Source organism: Musca autumnalis, unplaced genomic scaffold (assembly GCF_047663935.1).
Source record: "Musca autumnalis isolate F117 unplaced genomic scaffold, ASM4766393v1 scaffold_3, whole genome shotgun sequence".
NCBI classification, from domain to species: domain Eukaryota; kingdom Metazoa; phylum Arthropoda; class Insecta; order Diptera; family Muscidae; genus Musca; species Musca autumnalis.
In genome coordinates, this window is record NW_027411866.1 from 98,871,784 (window position 1) to 98,894,950 (window position 23,167).

At 35.8% G+C, this 23,167-nt stretch overlaps 1 protein-coding gene across 1 annotated transcript in view; it reads right to left on the minus strand.

The window, feature by feature from the left end:
• Positions 1 to 5,355: 5,355 nt before the first annotated feature.
• LOC141398263 (venom allergen-1-like) overlaps positions 5,356 to 23,167 on the minus strand; it is a 30,243-nt gene continuing 12,431 nt past the window's right edge. Inside the window, exons 2-4 of the mRNA XM_073975542.1 lie at positions 6,135 to 6,214; positions 5,678 to 6,072; positions 5,356 to 5,614 (exon numbers count right to left, since the gene is read on the minus strand). Of these exons, the coding sequence (XP_073831643.1) occupies positions 5,356 to 5,614; positions 5,678 to 6,072; positions 6,135 to 6,214 (734 nt within the window). The remainder of the gene's footprint in view (positions 5,615 to 5,677; positions 6,073 to 6,134; positions 6,215 to 23,167) is intronic.

The window sequence follows — 23,167 nt, forward strand, 5'->3', positions numbered from 1 at the left end:
ACCGGTATTGCCCCATGAAACTAAGTTTGGATATAATATGACGAAGACCAAATGTTGGACCAAACCGGTTGAACAGTGCGAGAGTTATCGTGCTCTCCGACCGCCATATATGGTGACATAGACGTTTTTACACCTTTCGGGCTGTTTTCGCAAGAAATATGGTCTTGCCCTGAAAAAACTTTTACCGTCGTAATGGAGGTAGAGAATGCAAATCGCTTCAACAAAAATCAAAGTGATTCGAGAGCAGGTCTTAAAGTGAACTTATCCGAAATTTTGTGTGAGAGGTACTAGAAGGAGTAGACAAATATAGTCTATACTCGAACCTGATCTATATCTGGTAGATATATTAGGATGTGCAAAGTATGGATTACATCTGTCACTCCCTTTAAGAGTTATCGTGCGCACAATTTTTCCGAACATTTTTGAACTTTTGTGGGGGAGGTACCTGAAGGAGTGGACCGATATGGCTTATCTTCGAATTTAAACTATGTTTGGACAAAATATTACGAAGGCAAAATTTTGGACCGCATTGGCGGATCCGTTCGAAAGTTATCTTGCGCTCCAACCACTACACACGGTGTCATAGAGTTTTTTTTGTAACTTTCAGGCTATTTTCTCAGGAAATATGGACTTGCCCCTAATAAAACTTACAGCGTCGTGTAGAGGACAGCGAATACAACTTGCGTAAACAAAAATCAAAGCGATTCGAGACCAGGTCCTAAACTGAACTTTTCCGAAATTTTGTGTGGGAGGTACCCGAAGGAGTGGACCGATTGAGTCCATATTGGAACCTCATCTAAGTTTGGTAGAAATTACACGATGTGCAAAGTATGGACCAAATCAGTTATTCCCTACAAGAGTTATCGCGCGCACAAGTTTTGCGACAATTTTTGAACATTTGTGGGGGAGGTACCTGAAGGAGTGGACCTATATGGCCCATCTTCGAACTTAAATCGAATCTGGACAAAATATTTAGATACCCAAAATTTGAACCGAATCCATTTATCCGTTCGAGAGTTATCGTGCGCACCAGCCAGCCAGACAGACAGACAGACAGACGGACAGACAGACAGACGGACGGACATTGCTAGATCTACTCAAAATTGTCTGAAACGGATATCGTACAAACATACTTGGGGTCTAAAACCATTATTTCGATGAGGCACATTTTTCGTCGTATCAAAGTGTAAATACCCTCTTTAGCCTAAAGGCTGAGGGTATAAAAATTCTGACTTTTCCTAATATGCACAAATTGTGATATTTTATGTTTTAGTTTTATCAATATTTGAACGATAATCAATTTAATTTGCATTGAAATTATTAAAAGGAAATTAAAAAGATACAAATTGTCAACGATTATTAGTGGTTTCGAGAGAGGCAATTATTATTATTATTATTGGTTTAATAAGAAAACACCTACGTTTCCGAAAGTAAATAATATTAAAATTATTCAAACGAAGTCGTGATAGATCCGATCTTTTCCTTAGCATTTGAACCCATTCCATCGATCCAATAGAGATGAATTTTGTGTTTTTATTTTTACACATGTATATATTCTTTTATTTATCTAAATATGTGAGTTAAAAGCAATGTAAGATTTATTATGCTAGGAAGTCCCAATCATTGAGCTAAAAGTAGAGTCGGACTGCACTCTTTGGTATTAGTCGTGTTCCTTTACGTGCCTGAGGTTACCTGTTTTTACCCGCAAAGTGTTTCCTTACTTTTAAAAGCATACAATTTATATGAGAGCAGTTCACCACTTTTACCATTTTTGCAACAATTGCCATTTTTAAAAGTAAAGGAACAAACCAATTATAAAAGTTTCCTTGCCTGCTCTAGAGAACCCTGCTCAACAAATCGATTTGTAGATCCCTACAAAACAACAAACATTTCCAAAACGTTGTAAAATAAAATTCACGAAATAGTAATCTGCAGTTGGAGTCAATGTCGAAATCTGCACTGTACTGATGGGAAGTAAAATCCTTTTGTAAGATGAATCAAAACCTGTTGCGGAGGAAGTAAACTCTGTTGCGTGCAGCGGCGGTGTTTAGACTGCAACAGCTGGGACGGCCGGAAGTCAAGTTTCTCGCTTAAATTTACAACCTGTCGCTTGCCAAACACATCGTTCCCGAAGTCTGGAAAATAGGCCAGCTACTGAAGCCCGAAAAGGATGCCAGCAAAGGTGAATCTTACAAACCGATTTCGCTTTTGTCCCCCGTAGCAAGGACCCTTGTGGCTTTAGTTCTTCCAGCATCAGAAATAACTTTCCAGTTGCCGATCAATAGCATGGGATCCGTAAGCAGCACAACGACTGCGCTGAAGGCCATCTCCATATTAGCCGAGGACTCACTCAGAGCAAGCCGTGCGATAGAACAGTGATAGTGACACTTGATTTAGCAAAGCCCTTTGATATTGTCAAGCACCCTCGTTGTTTGATGTCATCGAGCAGACTACGCACCGTCCAAGTTTGAAACGTTGTATAATAAATTTTAAGTGTGGACGACAGTAGTACGTAGAATTTAGGATCAAGAAGTCCAAGGCCCGTAGAGTGAAGAAATCCTCTTCTGAATTCCAAACGCTGCAGACGACATTGAGATCGTAACGTATGCGAATGATTATGAAAATACGCGAGGATTATGAAAATACCAGCCAATAAATCTACGGCCACTCTGTTCACTACCTGGGCGGCAGAGTTGGGAACAATAGAGTTGAATGTCATGGTCGATGATAGCAAAATGCAGACCACAGACCTAGGCAGCCAGGGGTCTTCATAATCTAGAAAGAGAAGTCGAACCTTACAAGAGAGAACCTCTAGATCAACAAGCCTTTCAACCAGGTTTAAGTAGCATTCACAGGAATGCAGTCGCAGATGCAGTAAACAGTTATCGTGGAGAACATCCACCATCTATCGCAGCTGAGAAGCGCCAGCTGTCAGGACAAACCAGAGTAGTTTTGGGTCAATACGCTCTGGATGGTGCAGCCGTCAAAATTCCCATAGGGCAAGTATTGATGACACCGTGGAAAACATCTGCCCAGCATACAGCACAGGCCTCCACGACACACTGCTCCTTTTCAATTGCCCTTCCAATCCTGCTAAGAAAATTAAGTTTGCAGCTTTGTGGTTACAAACCATATAAATAGCGAAATAGCCACATTCTTACGACTGATAGACCCAGAGTCAGATTAAGCAGAAAAATGAGAATACAAACATATTAACTACTGTTACAACCACGATAACAAACTGCAATTATAGATGTAAACTTTATGATGATAAATAAATTATAGTTATTTCATTAATACCTTTGAATTAATAAAATAAAAAAATTAAAATCATTTTTCAATACAGCATTTTCCATTTTCCGAACAAGACGTGAAAATTACATGCCAAAGGGTTGGTGAAAATGACATGCCAAAGATTAGTGAAAATGCTATTCTTGGGAATTGGTTAAGATGGCATGCCCAAGGATTGGTATAGATGCCATGCCAAAGAATTGTTGAAGATGCCATTCCATCGAGTTAGTAAAGATGACATGCTTAGGATCTGAAAATGAATTGCATCTTTTAGGGGTCACGCTCTTGTAAAAAGAATGAGTGAAGATGCTGAAAAAATGACATTCCATTTCACTTGCACCCATTCTTGAATAGCATCTTTGGCATCGAACATTTTGCTGGGAATCGCCACCATCGTCTCACCATCACATTGAGACTATATCAACAAACCACACCACACACATACACGCCACAACAACATACCTAAACTACAACTGTAGGTCGCAACAATTTTGTTGTTAGTTAACTGACAAACCAAACAACTACAGTGCGTTTGGTGTCGAAAAAACAAAGTGTTTGGCTGTATAGTTTGCAACTACAAATTTTTAATTTCTTTAATATAAAGGTAACATCTAATATCTCAACCTAGTGCTGATAGACTCAACATGTATGTACATATGGTTTGCATTGTTTTGCTATGTTCACAAGACGATAACAACTACAGTGAAAATTCTTTAGAAGAAACGGTAAATTACAATAATACAAAATAATAACATTAATTGATAAAAAGCAGCAAAATTTGTCTCTGGTTTTGTTGGTGGTGTGTGTTGGTCGTTAGTCAATAATAACATAAAAACAACAGCTCGCCAAAATTGTTTTTTTTTTTAATCTCTCAGAAAAAACAGTATTTTTTTTTTGCTTTATGAAAGGCGTTCATGAAATGCAGAAATTTGAACCTTGGCAAGACTTTTGTCTGTGTATGTAGTGGCTGACACGATAAGTCTCGAACTGATCAATCGATTTGGTAAAAAATTTGGCCTAACTTAGTTTCACTTAGAAGATGGGCAATACCGGTCCACAACTTCCAATACTTCACCGCGGCAACCCAATTTTGAACTTTAATCCTAATTCACATTTTTGCCGGCAAGTACAAATGTCTAAAAAGCGCCACAAAATTTTGAAAAGATTCTAAGTACATTCGATCTGTACATAGATGAAAGTTTCAATTTACATAGGCTTAAGCTATATCTCTGTCGGCAAATGTAAATTTTTCTTATTTCCTTAAATTTTCATACCAGTTTCATGTGAATTGTTTCCATATTCAAAATTTTAAATGAGATAATACAGAATCCGTTCTTTATGAATTTTTGTACTTTTAGTAAGCCCCTATAAAGCTTCAAGGCGCTGGGGCAACAAATAACTTTTGTAATGAATTAAAACAGAAATAAATGAATTAAAAAAAAAAAAGCCGACTGATACTTTTTTACTTGTTTTCCTATAGATTATTTATTGGCGTTTGATTTTTTTTTAAATATGAAGGTATAAAGAAACACAAAAACACTTATATTTTGATCCAAAGTTTAACTTTGGCCCTGCTAGTTGCTGGACGGACTTTGATCGTTTTTTGATTCACCGGCTGATTGTGTTACCTGCCGAACAAAGATTTAATTATAATAGTAAATGTATATTTTACATGATTCCGTATGAACTAAAATATAAAAAAGTCTGTAATATTCAATACTGATTCAGGTAGAAAGGAAAACAGCATTACTCTTCAAAATATGAAAGTGCACCTTGGTCGTTAAACTTTTTATACATCATTCATGAGGTTATCATAAAATTTTAGCTCTAAAATTTCATAAATAATATACAGTAATGAGCTGAAGGACTGTCTTGGTTGGAAAACCCCTGCGAATGTAGCTTAACCTACCCTTTGACTATTGTTAGCCTGTTATACCTATCGATAGACTGAAGGCGTTTAAAAGAAAATCACAAAAGCTGTTTATATTTCCATGAGATGCATCAAATTTTATTTTCAACGGGTCGTATCAGCGATGTAACAACAAATAACAACATTTCATTCAATTACCACTTATTAAGATCATACTTTTCAGAAGCTGAACACAAGTTAGGGAATTGAGGATTTCTACCACTTGTACATGATGTTGCTGGAGAACTGCATTTGGCATAGATGGGTAACTCAAGCATATTGGTGGTGGCATAATTACAGGCAATCAAGAAGATTTGTCTACCTCCTTCAATTCTGGTATCCAAATAACTGGAGGCAGCACAACCAACACGAATATTACGGTCAGCCATCATAACAGTAAAATGGCCAATTTCACTGGAAAAATTAAGCATTTAATTTTGTTAGCATATAAAAATTAATGTACAATTCTCAACTTACGGTCCCTTGTATCCACGTGGAAAAGCATCAATAAAATCCATCTTAACATGCTGAACTTCATCATACCACATAGTAAAGGAGTTGCGGAACAGACTTGTGACATTTCTAGGATCCCAGTAAGATCTCCAGGCTAAATTTTGACCAGCATATCTATAGGTATCAGTATTGCGGCATTTATCATGTTCCATATGACACTGCAAGACATTGTAGGACGCAATTTCAGCCAATTCATCATCCCATTCCATTGTAGCCATACGACATGCCGGTTGCAAATGTCCAACACCACCTCCAGCAACAAAATTACGTTTCTCATTGTGAGCTCGAACAATTTCTGCTTTTAGTTTGTCATCAATAGGGACAAAGGCGGCGTTGGAAGGACATGTTGAATTAAATTTCTAAAATCACAAGAAAGATTGCAAATCAAAAAAATAAGTTGGATATTTTTTTCAAAATTTACCTTATCACCGCAGGCAATGTGTTTGTGTCCGTTAGCACATAAATAGGTTTTTGAACAATAATCTGTGGCCACAGAAAAGGCTATGAGGGAGCCGAAACATAAGATGGCAAGAAACGTATTCATTTTCTTGAAAACAATATGATCTACGCTGTTGTAAGAGTTAAACTGATAGAGATTGGTTAGAAGTGTTCTTCTTAAATAGTGAATATTTGACAAATGGATAATAAACACGTGCAATGGTATAACTGTTTGTATCAACAAAACAGATATATCATATACATAACAGATATGATATGATATAAATGTTATAATGAAAAAATATATATTTCGGTGTTAATTTTGTCAACGTAAGTAACGACAAAAGCTTATTATGTGGTTGCTAGATGTTCTATCATATTTCAATGCCGCGAATTCTATTATATAAAACTCAAATGTCGTTCGTACGTGGATCAACAATTCGACCAATTTACAACTGTTTTGTTTGGCGATTGTCTTAAAATGTTTATATTCAAGTTAAACTTTTTGTGCCTAACACCAACAAAATACCGAAAATATGGTATTGTTCTATGGAGTCTATTTTAAAACAGCGACCGATAAAATCATATTCAATAACAAAATCACCACTTCTTCTTCATCTGCCAATTTGTATTCGGATGTTCCCGATTATACAATTACAATTTGGTGTTACTATAATTAACTTAACTAATTGTTAAAATTATTTAAATACATTTTTATTCAGTTATCGAAAGCATTCGGTTTCTGGCGGATTTCAAAAGACTTCGTTCCTCTTGCAGACCCGTCCACAGTCTTAGGAGCTGTATGATTTTCATTAAAAACTCCATCAAAAATGTTGAGAGTTTTGTCTACGTTTCTACAGATAGGCGAATTGAGGGACATCGAATTGGTATTTTATGCAGATTAAAAATGTATGAACTAGAGTCATACATTTTTTGTATATTTTACAAATATCGAAAATACCACATAGCGGTGTAAAAAAGCAGTTATTTCTTTCATTTCGCCATTACGGCAAAAAGTCGTTCTTAAAAAAGCTATATTTTATTGCATAAGTCTTTTAATCTATTTGACGTACCAAACATGCAATATATGCCCGATTGCAATAAATTTTGGAATTTGTTACGGAATTTTGCATACAAATAAATGTGCCAAAATATATAACGAAATCGGTCCAGATTTGGATGTAGCTCCCATATAAAATTTTGGCCGATTTGAGGTATCTGATGCACCAACACGCTATGAATGTCCAATTTCAATGAAGTTTTTAGTGTGAAGGAATTGGGACTATATATTAATTATATTAAAATCGGCCGAGATATGTAAATTTTGTGCAAAATTTGGACTAAAAAATTTTCGAAAAAATATTTTGAAAATCGTTCAGATAGATATGAATAAAGAGATAAGGAATAATAATAAAATATTGAATCTCTGACTCATTATTTAAGGAAGTGTCTTGAAGTCAGTAGAAGTCGTCATTATAATATGCGTGTACATTTAGTTGGAGAAAATCAAGGCTAAAATTATTAAATATCATGTATCTGAGAGACTTCTTACGTGGGATGGGCGGAGGGGAAACAGTTACCTATGTTTACTTAAGACATGTCCATATCCTCATTATAATTATTGGATTAAAAATTGTCAATGCAAGTGGGAGTTACCCTAATAGTAATTTAAGCTGTCACAACAGATTGATATATGCCCTTGGAAATGCGTTCTCAATCTAACATTATTCCTAATTTAATTCTCTTCTTTAATGGTGACATTTATAGTGACGATATGACATTTTCAAATGTCACCCACTTAGGTTCAGTTATAGCAGGAAAGGATTTAGCAGAAGTCTTACTACCTGCATCATACAAAAATACCATAACATAAGCTCCATACACGGCACTGAATGTGTAGAGAAAGCCTTCATATCTGCTATATTTATGCATTAAAGTATTTTAAAGAATAATTTCAATGTAAGTATAGCATTCCATTATATTTCATCTTGGTCGGAGTAGCGAAGCGCACCGGGTTCAGCTATAAAATATATTTTTAGTAAAACGAATTTGTGGTAAATCGTGGTAAATGTGATCTACTTACTAAAAAACTTAAGGGAGATACACTCCCTGTATTCCTTTAATATACGGAAACTACTTCATCTCATAAAAATCACAATAAAATTAAAAATTAATGTCATTAAATATTACACATATACACATTTATTCTTAGTCGGGGTTGCGAAGCGCACCGGGTTCAGCTAGTAAAATATATATTATTGATCAGCATAAAATTCTATGTCGATTTAAGCATGTCCGTCTGTCTGTTGAAATCAAGATAAAGCTCGCAATATTAAAGATAGATAGTCAATATTTGGTAAAGAAGTTTTTGCAAAAACCCCCTATGACACCGTGTGACGTGGTTGGAGCGCAAGATAATGTGGCCTTAGTAATATTTTGTCCAAACATAGTTTAAGTTCGAAGATAAGTCATATCGTCCACTCCTTCAGTTACCTCCCCTACAAAAGTTCAAAAATGTTCGGAAAATATGTTCGTACGGTAACTCTTGAAGGGATTGGCCGAATTGGTCCATACTTTACAAATCCTAATATATCTACTGGATATAGATCAGGTTCAAATATGGACTATTTTGCCTACTCCTTCTGGTACCTCTCACACAAAATTTCGGAAAAGTTCACTTTAAGACCTGCTCTCGAATCGCTTTGATTTTTGTTGAAGCAATTTGCATTCGCTACCTGCATTACGACGGTAAAAGTTTTTTCAGGAGCAAGCCCATATTTCTTGGGAAAACAGACTGGAAGGTGTAAAAACCCCCTGTGGCGGTCGGAGAGCACGATAACTCTCGAACTGTTCAACCGATTTGGTCCAACGTTTGGTCTTCGTCATATTATATCTAAACTTAGTTTCATGGGGCAATACCGGTCCACAACTTCCGGTTAGAGTTGTACAATCTAGTTCATTTGAAAGATCTAGTTCAATAGCTCAGCTCTTTTAACTGAACTAGGTCAGTAATCTAGTTCATAGTTCACTATCCAGTTCAATCATCCGGATCAGAATCGTTCACGAGCTCTTATCATTCGCCTGACGAAAACACACAAACATACACCAAATAGGAACAAACATTAGAGTAGTATAATTAAACTGCAAAAATATTACATTTAGATAATTTTAATCCATTCATAAAGAAAGGTTAAGTTTAGAAAAAAACGTCCTTCGGAAAAAAATTTTAATTAGAATTTCATTTAAGTGGCTGGCAAAAAATCTTATGTTGTGTGTTTGTACAAATTATAACAGCGAAAAAGCTTTATGTACATATGTATGTTTCTTTTTTCCTTTTTTTCTATCCAAAACAAGGCACATTGAATAATAATGGATTAAATATGTGTTATGTCAACAATGTTCTTTATGTAGAAATTACGTTTATTACAATGGGGGTTGACACTTCACATTGATCCAAAACATAAACAAAACTCATTACATTACGAAGACATCAGTTAGCACAGAAACGGCGTCACTTTATTCATATGTGAATGACATGCTGAACTAGATTGTGAATCGTTCGTTGATCGTTCTTTGTGGATCTTTCGGTCGGCGCTCAGTGAGCTATTGAACTATAATGAACTATATCGACTGATCTAGTTCATACGCTCTTTTCAATGAATCGTTCAATTGAACTAGTGCGTTCATGAACTATACAACTCTACTTCCGGTACTTCTCCCCAATATTTAAAAAATTACACTAAAATGCTAGGACGATATCACCTGAATGGCGTATCCAATTTGGTTCAAAGTTTGGATCTCCTAATATTTTGTCAAAATTTTGTTTAACTTCTAAAATGACCCAAATCGGTCCTTCCTAAGGGTACCTCCCCCACAAAAGTTCAACATTTGTGTCTTAGTGCAGGTTATTGCTAATCCAAAACTTCTACAACCAATTCGGCAGAAAAATGTGACTATGATCTTCAAAAAATCTCAAATGAGGTCTATAACAAAACGTGAACCTATGCTGTCTGATTTTTTGCAAGGGGTGTTTCGTACCTGTAAAATGTGATGTACCTCTAGCGAAGATTAAATACCAAATTTCAGTTATTTCGGTTATTTCGGGGTTTCCGTTCTACGTAGGTAGGCCTATACCGTCAATTTTCTGGTGCAAAATTGTATACCAGCCACTAAGACTAAATACCAAATTTCTGTCATTTTGGCGGGATGTTTGGAGCCAATATCTTCAAAATGCGGGAAATTTGGAGGGACCGTTCTGTAGGGGCAGTACGAAGGAGTGGACTATACCCCCAATAAAGACTAAATACGAAATTTCAGCTATTTCGGATGATTATTGAGGTCACAACCTTCAAAATACCGAAAATCGGGAGGTACCGGTGTATGGGGGCTATATGAAGGAAAAGAGCATTAACGGAAAATTTTAGGTTGAAAATTTTATACCACCAACGACGACTAAATACAAAATTTCAGCCGTTTTGATGGGATATTGAAGGCACTATCTCCAAAATACCGAAAATCGGGAGCTACCGTTCTATAGGGGCTCTGTGAAGGCGAAAACCTATACCGACGAATTACAGATAGAAAGCTGTATACCTATAATGAATGAATAATAAATAGCAAATGTCAGCCATTTCGGTGTGGTAATGAGACTAAAATCTTCAAAATACCGAAAATCGTGGACCTATACCGAAAAATTTCACGTAGAATATTATTGTAACATAGGGGGCCTTCGCCACTGGGGCGGCTACGCCAGCGCCGATTTTCTCGCAAAATGCAAGTGCTAGAAAAAATCCGTTAAAAACAAAATTGTGAGTTTAATGAAGAGTGTCACAGGTATGATAGCGGACGCACGCGGTTTTGTGTTTTCAGGGTATTGGAAAAAATAATTATGGTAGGTATTTTTTGTGATATCTTCTTTACCTTTTGTGGTATCAAAAACACATTTTATACCATTAGAAGACAACAACTGAAGAATATAAATCCAAATAATTCGCATGAAAAAAGCAATTGCAAATGTCAATATATTAATATTATGAAATAGCTAAGGGGTGGGGCGCCTCCGCCATTATAGGGGTGTGGTGGGTTAATGTTAGAAATTTGTCATATTTAACTTAAATTTTTTATACCATAGATATTCCACACTATAATATGAATTTAAAATCAAATATTATCCTAAACGTATCTTGTTTTAGTTATATTATGATTTTTATACCCTCAGCATTTATGCTAACGAGGGTATATACACTTTCATACGGGCACAATGTGCCTCATCGAAATAATGGTTTTAGACCCCAAGTATGTTTGGACGAAATGTGTTTCAGACAATTTGGAGTCGATTGAGCAATGTCCGTCCGTCTTTCTGTATGTCTGTCTAGCTGGCTGGAGCGCACGATAACTCTCGAACGGATTCACCGATTCGGTTCAAATTTTGGCTTTCGTAATATTTTGCCCAAACTTAGTTTAAGTTCGAAGATGGGCTATAACGGTACACTCCTTCCGGTACCTCCCCCCAGACTTACATAAGGTTTCAATATGGACTCAATCAGTCAACTCCTTCGGGTACCTCCCACACAAAATTTCGGCCATCGCTCAAATCGCTTTGATTTTTGTTTTAGCAACTTGTATTCACTGATCCCCATACGACGGTACAAGTTTCCTTAGGGGCAAGTCCATACTTCCCGAGAAAATAGCCTGAAAGTTGCAAAAACCCCCTATGACACCGTGTGACGTGGTTGGAGCGCAAGATAATGTGGCCTTAGTAATATTTTGTCCAAACATAGTTTAAGTTCGAAGATAAGTCATATCGTCCACTCCTTCAGTTACCTCCCCTACAAAAGTTCAAAAATGTTCGGAAAATATGTTCGTACGGTAACTCTTGAAGGGATTGGCCGAATTGGTCCATACTTTACAAATCCTAATATATCTACTGGATATAGATCAGGTCAGGGACGTACGCAGGATTTCATTTCGGGGGGGGCACAACTTGACCAAAAATCATGAAAAATTCAAATGTTGTGTAGCGTTACGTAAAACTATTTTAAGGGGTTATGGCCACGCATGAGAATAGCCATTTTCATGCATTTCTTATAAAAAATCTATTAAACCTTAAGTTACATTCTATTTTTTTTTTTTTTTTTTTTTTTTTGAAAAATCTTGCATTCAAATGCCCGCTTATAAAGCACTGTTTTTACTAAAGCAGTTTGCGGTACCCACTGTAGTTTGAAAAAGAATAAACCGATCAGCATATATTTTTGTGGGATCATTACGAACCTAATAATCTTGTCCATTATAGAAAAGGAATTAAAAAATCAATTTTTAAAAATTTTGAACAGTTAAAATCAAAATTTCGATTTTAACAAAAACAAAACACTGTACAAAATTGATATTTTTTCTGACTCCGTCAGCAGTTTTTTTTAAAGACTCTCTCGGTTAAGCACATGATTTATGTGTACAATAGTCCCACAAAAACATACAAAGTGCCACTTCGAGGAAAAGACGTTTTTAGTTTCTATGCTACATACAAAACACAATAAATGTTTCCCTTCGAAAGCTCATATCTCGGTAAATTTTTGTCCGATGGACTGGAAATTTTGGCACATATTCTATTCTATATTCTATTCTATATTTTATATGAAATAATGGTACAAAGTATATAAATTCAATAGAAAGAATTCATAATATTTAGTCCCAATTTACATTAAGTCTCAGTTTGTAGGAGAGACACGTAAGGGGTATGGAAGTGGAAAAATATTGCTCGTACCGGCAATTTTCAGGCAATTCCTTTTATATTTTTCGTTTTTAACATTATATTCATTGTTTTGAAAACAGAATTGCCTGTATAAACGCAAGAGGTAAGTTTAAAAGAGAACGAGAAAAATTGCCGCAAGAAAAATCGTTTAATGTAAATGGGGACTAAGGATACAATTTTAAATATTTACAGAGTAGGATATTTAGAATTGAAAATAGACAATATCGAGCCACGTTCGGCAATGTCGCCATGTAAAATTTATTGAAGTATATTGAAGTTTTTAATCATACAGGTCCACGTTATGGTTTATCGCAGAATTTTACAACCACAAAGAATTGCCGTTGTCTTTGCTATAGCAAGATTTTCACTATTTCGATGATCTTAGCCTAATTTTTAAGAATATCGGCTGTCGTTGTCGTTGATATGTTTCCAAATGAAAACATTAAGAAAAATTTAACAGTTTTTAAGATATGGTGCGAAATGTATACAAATTATGGAATTTTTAGATATATTATAAAATGTTTTTTCATTTCTCCAAATATTTTATTTTGGCCCTTATCAACAAATTTGCTGCAAAGGTCAGAAGAAGATTTGCATTGGTTTCAGAGATATAGCCCCGAGTTGTTTAAAAAGTCGATACTTAACAATGTTTAGATGGGGTCATAAAATCCAAGCTGTATCTGACTCAACAAAACGGAACTAGGGCTTTTGTACTTTGGGTCTGTACTTTCAAAAAATCCTCACTTCAAATTATTTGCACAAGAGTACCTTAAAAATGTTGCACAGTGTTATTAACCGAAAGAGATAGATTCTGATACCAGGATTATTTTTATTTTTAATATTATGTTACAAAAGCAGCGTTATAATTTGTTTTCTTAATTGTACGATTAGAAGTTTTTGGATTCGATGACAAACACTTTGATGGACTTAGTTCTATATAGTTTTGACAAATAACAATCGATCCTTATTGAACCCCAGATAATTATTCACTAATAATTATTTGAGAGACACTCCTCTCGATAGTTACCGCGCCCATAAGCTTTTTAGTTGGCCACCGTAGTATTTAGAGCCTTGTCAGGAAGCATAAACTTGTCCACGAAAAGTAGGATATCGCTGTAAACAAGACTACGAAATGCCCAAAAAATCATCGAACAGTCTTTAAACTGCAGTTATGTTAGACTTGTATAAGAGACCTGAAGATGTTGTCCAAACATATTCTTTTGGACCTTGATGTACTTTTGGAAGTAATCTTGCGAACCATATTAGGTTCGATTTTAGACCGAATCGGTTAGTTCCTTCGACTATTTTAGTGAACATTTTTGAACTTTTATGGCGGAGGTACCGATATGACTTAAATTTAATTTGGACAAAACATTACGAGATCCATAACTTGGACCGAGAGTTATCACGAGTTCCAACCTGCCAGACAAACAGAGATACAGACGGACGGACGGTGGTAAGTACTTTTATCTTGGCTGAAACGAATATCGTCCAAACATATGTGAAGTCTTAAATCATTATTTTGATGAAATCTATACGATACAATCCTAGTGTATATAATCTCGTAATCTAAAGTCGTAACCTCAGAATTGTACTTCGGTAATGATAAGTAAAAATCAAGTGACACACAAAAATTCATTTGTCTTCATTATTTTTTCATACTGTTTAGCAAATTTGTCTAAAATAGAATAACAATATTTTGGCGATGGCAGTAAAACGAATTTCTAATTGGCTTTCAATATGTAGTCCACGAAGGACCAACCCTTCATACATTTTATTCAATAGATTTTTTATATATTTCCATTCCCATAATACTGAAGTGGTATGATATGACATGAAGAAGTAATTCAGATTTTATTGGAAGTTTCTCTCAAAAACAGCTTACAAACAAGAATTTTTAAAATATTTTCATACAAAACTTGTTAATGATGTACATTTTCTGTTCAGAAACTTAAGAAAATATAAGTTTTAATTTGAAATCTTCAAATATACAAACATTTTTATGAGAAAAAATATAATAACTAGTTACAGTACCTTAAAAAATGTTGTTCGACCAAACCATTTCGGGGGGGACCCGGGCCCCCCGTGCCCCCCCCCCCTGCGTACGTCCCTGGATCAGGTTCAAATATGGACTATTTTGCCTACTCCTTCTGGTACCTCTCACACAAAATTTCGGAAAAGTTCACTTTAAGACCTGCTCTCGAATCGCTTTGATTTTTGTTGAAGCAATTTGCATTCGCTACCTGCATTACGACGGTAAAAGTTTTTTCAGGAGCAAGCCCATATTTCTTGGGAAAACAGACCGGAAGGTGTAAAAACCCCCTGTGGCGGTCGGAGAGCACGATAACTCTCGAACTGTTCAACCGATTTGGTCCAACGTTTGGTCTTCGTCATATTATATCTAAACTTAGTTTCATGGGGCAATACCGGTCCACAACTTCCGGTACTTCTCCCCAATATTTAAAAAATTACACTAAAATGCTAGGACGATATCACCTGAATGGCGTATCCAATTTGGTTCAAAGTTTGGATTTCCTAATATTTTGTCAAAATTTTGTTTAACTTCTAAAATGACCCAAATCGGTCCTTCCTAAGGGTACCTCCCCCACAAAAGTTCAACATTTGTGTCTTAGTGCAGGTTATTCCTAATCCAAATTTTTTTGGCAAGTTTAAATGTCCAAAAGGGCCACAAAATTCTGAAGAGACTTTAAATACAATCGATCTGTCCGTAGGTGAAAGTTTCGCTTCACATTGGCTGAGGGTATATATCTGTCGGCAAAGCCCACTGACACTTTTTTACTTGTTTTACCTAAATTCAAGGCACCTACTTCAATTAACCGCTAGAATCAATTACTTTTTGTGAATTTTAAAATAATTTTTGATTGTTCAATAGAAAATATGTTCCTTTTTTGCATAATGTTGATATTAAATGAAGAAGTATGGTAAATTAAAGTTTTAGAGTCAGTTGGAGAATGTTCAATATCGATGGCGAAGCTGCCCCATGGGTGGGGAGGCTTCGCCACTTTTTACAGATTTTGTAAATTCTCAGAAATACTATAAAAACAATATTATAACCATTTATATATCAAAATTTATAGTCAAGGTATGCTAATATTTGTACCAAAAATAATATTTGAAAAAACTTTAACGGTGTCGGTATGAGAACATTTTGAACAAAAACGTGGCGAAGGCGCCCCATCTCACCCTAACGAAGACTAAATACCAAATGTCAGCCATTTCGGTGTGATAATGAGGCTAAAATCTTCAAAATACTTAAGATAGGGAGGTACCGTTCTAAGGTGGCTATATGAAAAAGAGGACGGATATAGCCCATACTATGCTGTAGGGTATAAAAACAAATACGTACTTACGTCCACTTTAGCAGATACTTTTTCTGTTTGATTTGCTTTGTGCCTATAATATTTATAGCCTCTTTATTTACTTAGTTGGCCCTCTACAAAACGAACTAAGAAAATATTTCCATTCCTCTCTAATTGTTGCTTTACTTTTCCGAAGCCTTGGCTTTCCAGTTCTGCGTCTACCGCCATGAGTCTAATGCTATCGTATTCACCGTTAACACATATTGGCCCGTACATCTTTCGTAGAATTTGTCTCTCAAACACACCAAGCAGGGCCTTATCTGTTTGCGCAAGTACTTGTCTTCGGAGCCATACATTAGCACGGGTAGTATCAGTGTTGTGTAAAATGTTATTTTTGTTTGACGAGATGTGGCTTTGTTTTTAAACTGTTTACTTAAGCCAAAGTAGGATCTGTTGGGCAATACTATCTTATTTTTCTTTCACAACTGATGTTGTGTGTGGTCCACGGCGGTGTCGAGGTAGACGAAGTCTTTAACTACTAGGAAACGAATTCCGAATTCTATGAACGCATAGCGGTTCGACACCATCAACTTGGTCTTGTCTCCTTTTTCTACCAGGCCCACTTTAGCGATTTCTCACTTTTTAATGGTATCAGTTACTTCTTATACTGATCGACCACGATGTCAAAATCATAAGCGTAAGCAAGTAACATGTGGATATTGGTATATATTGTGTTATTTCGTTTGACGTTTGCATTTCTTATAACCTTTTCCAGCAGGATGTTGAAGAGATCACACGAAAGTCTGTCGGCTTCTCTGAAACCTCTTTTGGTATTTAACTGTTCGGAGAGGTTCTTTCATATTTTAACTGAGGACCGAGTATAGGTTAATGTCATCTTACAAAGTTAAAGTCATTTTACGGGGATACCAAATTCAAACATGGATTGGAATACCTTAGAACGTAATGGGGCTGTCGAAGGCTATACTATAATCGACAAAAAGATTGTAAGTGTCGATTTGCATATTTTGGCTCTTTTCCAGGATTTGCCGCAGCGTAAATATTCAATTGTGGATTTGCCAGGTTTAAAGCCTCATTATATGGCCAAAGCATTTCGATCACCATAGGCTTCAGTTGTTTGTACAAATAGTCCCGACACTATCTTATATGCAATAGGGAGCACAATTAAGCCATGTTTATATTACAGCCTTTTGCAGGGTTAACCTTCTTTATGAGGATTTATTTGAAATATAATCAATGGAATTGACATCTGAAACGCAATGGGTTGTTAAATCCGGTTATATATAAACGTGCTATTATGACCCAATAATTAGAGCACACAGGATGCTCAGGTTCCAATACAATAGAGAAGCTTTACAAGGCCTCAATAATATGAGGGGTATTTTGCCTGTTCCAAAACCATCAGTATGATGTTTCACTCTTTGGTAGAATTGCTGGACTTCATTCTGGCTCCAGTACATCTCGATTTTTTTACACTACCGCTTTTCCATTTCCCTCTTTTTACACCATCAGTCTTTATAATAGCTAGGGTATATACACTTTCAAAATGTGCCCCATGGAATAAATGGTTTTAGACCCTAAGAATGTTTGGACCAAATCCATTTCAGACCATTCGGAGTCGAATTTGCAATGTCCGTCTGTCTGTTTGGTTAGTGCGAACGAAATTTTGGATGTTGTAATATTTTGTCGAATTTTTGTTTAAGTTGCAAGATATGTCATATCTATACACTTAATCCGACATCTCCCCCACAAAAGTTCAAAAATTTTTGCTAAAAAGATGCGCATCATAACTCTCGAAGGCAGTAACCGATTTAGTCCATAAATTGCACATCGCAATATTTCTACGAAGTATAGATCAAGTTCGAATATGGACTATATTAGTCCATTCCTTCAAGTATCCCCCACAAATATATTGCGGGTCCCATGTGCAGTGGCTGGAGCGAACGATAATTCTCGCACGGATCAATCAATTTGGTTCAAATTTTGGATATCGTAGTATTTTGTCCAGACATAGTTTAAATTAGAAAATGGACCATATCGGTCCACTCCCTCCGGTACCTCCGTCATAAAAATTAAAAAATTTTCACTAAAATGGTGGATCAGAAACTCAAATAAATCCTTACAGACGTTAGAAATATCGAGTTTGCTTATTTTCATTAGGTCCGAGGCTGAACGTACATATATCTCTGTCGGCACAGATTGTTGATACTTTCTTACTTGTTTAAATACCCTCCATCATAATATGGAGGGTATAATTAAATTTGTCATTCCGTTTGTAACACATCGAAATATTCGTCGGAGCATAAAATTCTAAGCCGATATAACCATGTCCGTCTGTCTGTTGAAATCAAGATACAGCTCGCAGTTTTTAAGATAGAGTTTTGTAATTTGGTATAGAAGTTTCTTCCTATTCATCCTAGGATGTTTGGTATTGAAAATTAACTATATCGGTCCATGTTTTGATACAGCCCCCACATAACGGTATACCCCGATTTGTGGGTAATAAACTTTTCGGCTGAAATTTTTCGGTCTAAGTCCGCGTCTAGATGTAGCCCCAATTTTTTGTATTCTTATGGTTGTGGCCTAAAAATTCCACCGCAACGGATACAATTTAGTATTTAGTCTTCGTTGTGGTTATAAAACTTTCTACCAGAAATTTGTCGGTATAGGTCCCATCCTTCATATAGCCTCCATAAAATGGTACCCCACGATTTTCGTGTATTTGAAGGTTGTGGCCTCAATATCCCACCGAAATGGATGAAGTTTAGTATTTAGTCTTCGTTGGGGGTATACAACTTTCCACCAGAAATTTGTCGGTATAGGTCCACGTCTTCATATTGCCCCCATAAGACTGTACCCCCGATTTTCAGTATTTTGAAGGTTGTGGCCTAACTATAAGACCGAAATTTCTGAAATTTGGTAATTAATCTTCGTCAGAGGTATACAACTTTACACCTCTCAACTATGTGGACGGATTCTTTACTGAATATCTTAACTGTACAGCATTTACCTCAAGCGTACCCAAGATTTTCTCGTTAGTAATAAAACAGCAACAACAAGAAAATGCTGACTTTAATATTTCATAGGATATCATTTGTTTCACATCACATTGAGCTGACAAAGAATCCTTGTGTGAGATGATACTTAAGGATCTTCGTAAATCTTTACTAAAGTACCCGTTGGCAGTGTATAAGTAAATATTTCCGGATCTAGAACCTATATTAGTAGCTAAGTGCATATGTGTATGTGTGCGCTGAGTTAAACCAACATAAGCATTATGTTCGACATACGCTTTCTATGTCCTTTTTCTTTTCCATTTAACTCAGATATGAGACATACGTACATCCACACACGAACTCACTATCACACTCCAAAACGCTCCGTCAAATTCATATAAAACACATATTTATTACAGCCATTGCTTATGCCATGTTAAGCTATCCTTGACAGTAATCGTGTCCTTGTATTATGGCGCATACTTACGCATATAAATAATGGCCGCACGAGTAATTTCTCCATCTCAATGTAATGTTGGTGGGTTTGGAAACAGCCATAAAGAAGAGGGAGTCAGTAATATTCAACACTTAAAGAGAGCATCAACAATTTTGAATTCTACACGAGAGGAGCAACTAAAAAGTAAGCGACCATGGAAAATTTATTTGTTGTTATATTTATTTGTTTTCTGCCTGTATCCCAGCAAAAAAATCCTTACTAAATAATGGGGTTTTATAGTGCTTAACTACTTAAAAAACCCCCTACTAGCCCATTATTTTAACAATGACTAGACATCGGATTTTTGCATAATGCAGATAATTCGTTTATTAAACAATATACACAGAAAAAAAATTGTAGCCATTTGATAAAGAAATTCAAAGGTTCAACCAAAAATTTATCGATTTTCCGGCAATAAAAAAAATTTTCATATTGACAAAATTCGCTAAAATTTTTTTATCACAAAGTAAAAATACATGTTGATAAAATAAAATTGTAATTTTTATTTAAAATATTTATCGATTTTTTTTTATTTTGAACTGATAAAACATTTCACATATTGACAAAAATATTTATCAAAATATTCCACATTTTGCTTGATAAAAACAAAATATTTTCTTGATTAAAAAAATTGTTGAATGCATTTTTTCCAATCAATACAAAAATATTCATATTTACAATTATTTTGTTGTTTTTTTGTTAAATACAAACCCAAAAGCCACAAAAAAGATACATACACACATTTATAAATGGTCGTGGTTATTTATTTAATTGAAATGCCAAGTACAAAAGCAACACCAGACGGTACATAAAAAATAACAGATGAAAGAAAGAAAAACGGAATGGAATAATTAATAATAGAAATACATAATTATTTGGTGCCACACATTAATTTTAATATAAGAAAACAAATAAATCACTTTTAAATATAAAATACAGGGAATATCATTGAACGTTGTGAAATAAAACACATTCTTCTCCCACATTGAAAATGGGTATCTGTAATGTGAGAAATAGTACATCCACATATATTTCAAATATATAAAATGTTTTGATGTTATTACCAATATCACATGCGGTTAGGTTCAAAAAAATCAGCAACAAAACACAGTAACAAACTTACATACAAGCCTTCACCGGAGCACAAATAAATAAACATGCCAAATGCCACACAAACGCTCCCTTCATGCCGCAAAAATTCCATGACCATGCTTTGAAACTCACATCTCAAGAAGAAAAAAACACAAAACATTGTTGTAGCGCTCTCTTTATGCCCTAATATTGTTGTTTCCCTCGCTCTTGAGAGCGAAAACATGCGACAAACGTTGAAAACCATTTTAACTACAGAAATTTATTAATAACCATAAACGAATTTCAATAAATTATTTGTTTGAAATCGTTTATTGATCGCTTTCTAGTAACATTTTCATGTTTGATAAACATTTTCCCTATATATTCGTAATATTTTATCGCCATTCGACAAAAATATGGTGATAAAGCTTTAAATCAAAATTTTCAGGGTGGCTTTTTTTCTGTGTAAGCTGAAGCTTTGTACGTACTTACTTACTTAGCTGGCCCATTACAGAACATTTGTTCCATAAGCCGAACTAAGACCAGATCTCCAATTCTCTCTATTTGTTGCTTCGCTTTTTGGAATAACGCGCCTTGTCATCTCTTCTTCCACATGTTTGCTCCATCGAAGCCTTGGCCTGCCACTTAGAGTAGGGTAATCCAGTTCCTAGTTCCAAAACGTATGAGTAACATCATGAAATGTAACGTGTAATACATATTAAGTATACGCAGTTTGTTCAAAGAAAACAGGTGGGCAATTGGAACTGCGAAGTGAACTGGATATTTCCATATAGTTTCTCTGGCACTACTCTACTGCCAGTTCTGCATGTTTATACGCCTTTTAGCGGGTTCTTCATCGCTCATTTTTATGACATAGCCTAGCCAACGCAATCGTTGCATCACGATGCGTTTATCTATACTGATGTCGTTGTATAGCAGATACTCGTGGTTCATACAGAACATTTGTTCCATAAGCCGAACTAAGACCAGATCTCCAATTCTCTCTATTTGTTGCTTCGCTTTTTGAAATAACGCGCCTTGTCATCTCTTCTTCCACATGTTTGCTCCATCGAAGCCTTGGCCTGCCACTTAGAGTTGGGTAATCTAGTTCCTAGTTCCTTGTACTAGTTCCAAAACGTATGAGTAACACCATGAAATGTGACGTGTAATGCATATTAAGTATACGCAGTTTGTTCAAAGAAAATAGGTGGACAATTGGAACTGCGAAGTGAACTGGATATTTCCATATAGTTTCTTTGGCACAACTCTACTGCCAGTTCTGCATGTTTATACGCCTTTTTAGCGTGTTCTTTATCGCTCATTAGCATAGCCTAGCCAACGCAATCGTTGCATCACGATGCGTTTATCTATACTGGTGTCGTTGTATAGCAGATACAGCTCGTGGTTCATACGACGTCGATATTCACCGTCAACACATATTGGTCCGTAGATCTTTCGAAGAATTTTTCTCTCAAACACACCAAGCACTGCCTTGTCTGCTTACGCAAGTACCCAGGCTTCGGAACCGGACATCAGCACGGGTAGTATCTGTGTTTTGTAAAGCGTTATTTTTGTTTGACGAGATGTGGCTTTGTTTTTAAACTGATTACTAAAACCAAAGTAGCATCTGTTGGCCAATATAATTCTTCTTTTAATTTCACAACCGATATTATAAGCGAAGTCTTTTACTACCTCAAAATGATAAGAGCCAACTTCAATAGTTGGTCCGAGATCTATGGAAGCATTGCGCATCGACACCATCAACTTGGTGTCCTCGCCGTTTACCGCCAGACCCACTTTAGCAGATTCTCCTTCGACCTTCATAAATGTATCAGTTACATCTCTTACTGATCGACCCATGATGTCTATATCATCAGCAAAAGCAAGTAAAATGTGGCCATTGGTGTAGATTGTGTCACTTCTTTTAAAGTTAGCCTCTCGTATAACCTTTTCCAGCAGGATGTTGAATAAATCACACGAAAGGCTGTATCCTTGCTCGAAACCTCTTTTGGTACAAAACTCTTTGGAGAGGTTCTTTCCTATTTTATATGAGGATCGAGTGTCAGTTAAAGCCATTTTACAAAACCGAATGAGCTTTGCTGGGATACCAAATTTAGACATGGCTTGGAATACCTTTGAACGTAGAGGGCTGTCGAAGCTGCTTTATAATCGACAAAAAGGTGGTAGGTTTCAATCTACATCTCTTGGGTCTTCTTCAGCCGCAGGGTAAATATCTGGTCAATGGTGAACTTGCCAGGTCGTAGACTTTGCTACTATTGGATACCAACAGTTGAAAAATTGTTCTTTCCATATACTTAGAACACTATCAGTATAAGTCACCAAATTATCTTGCTGGTCTCTACAGGA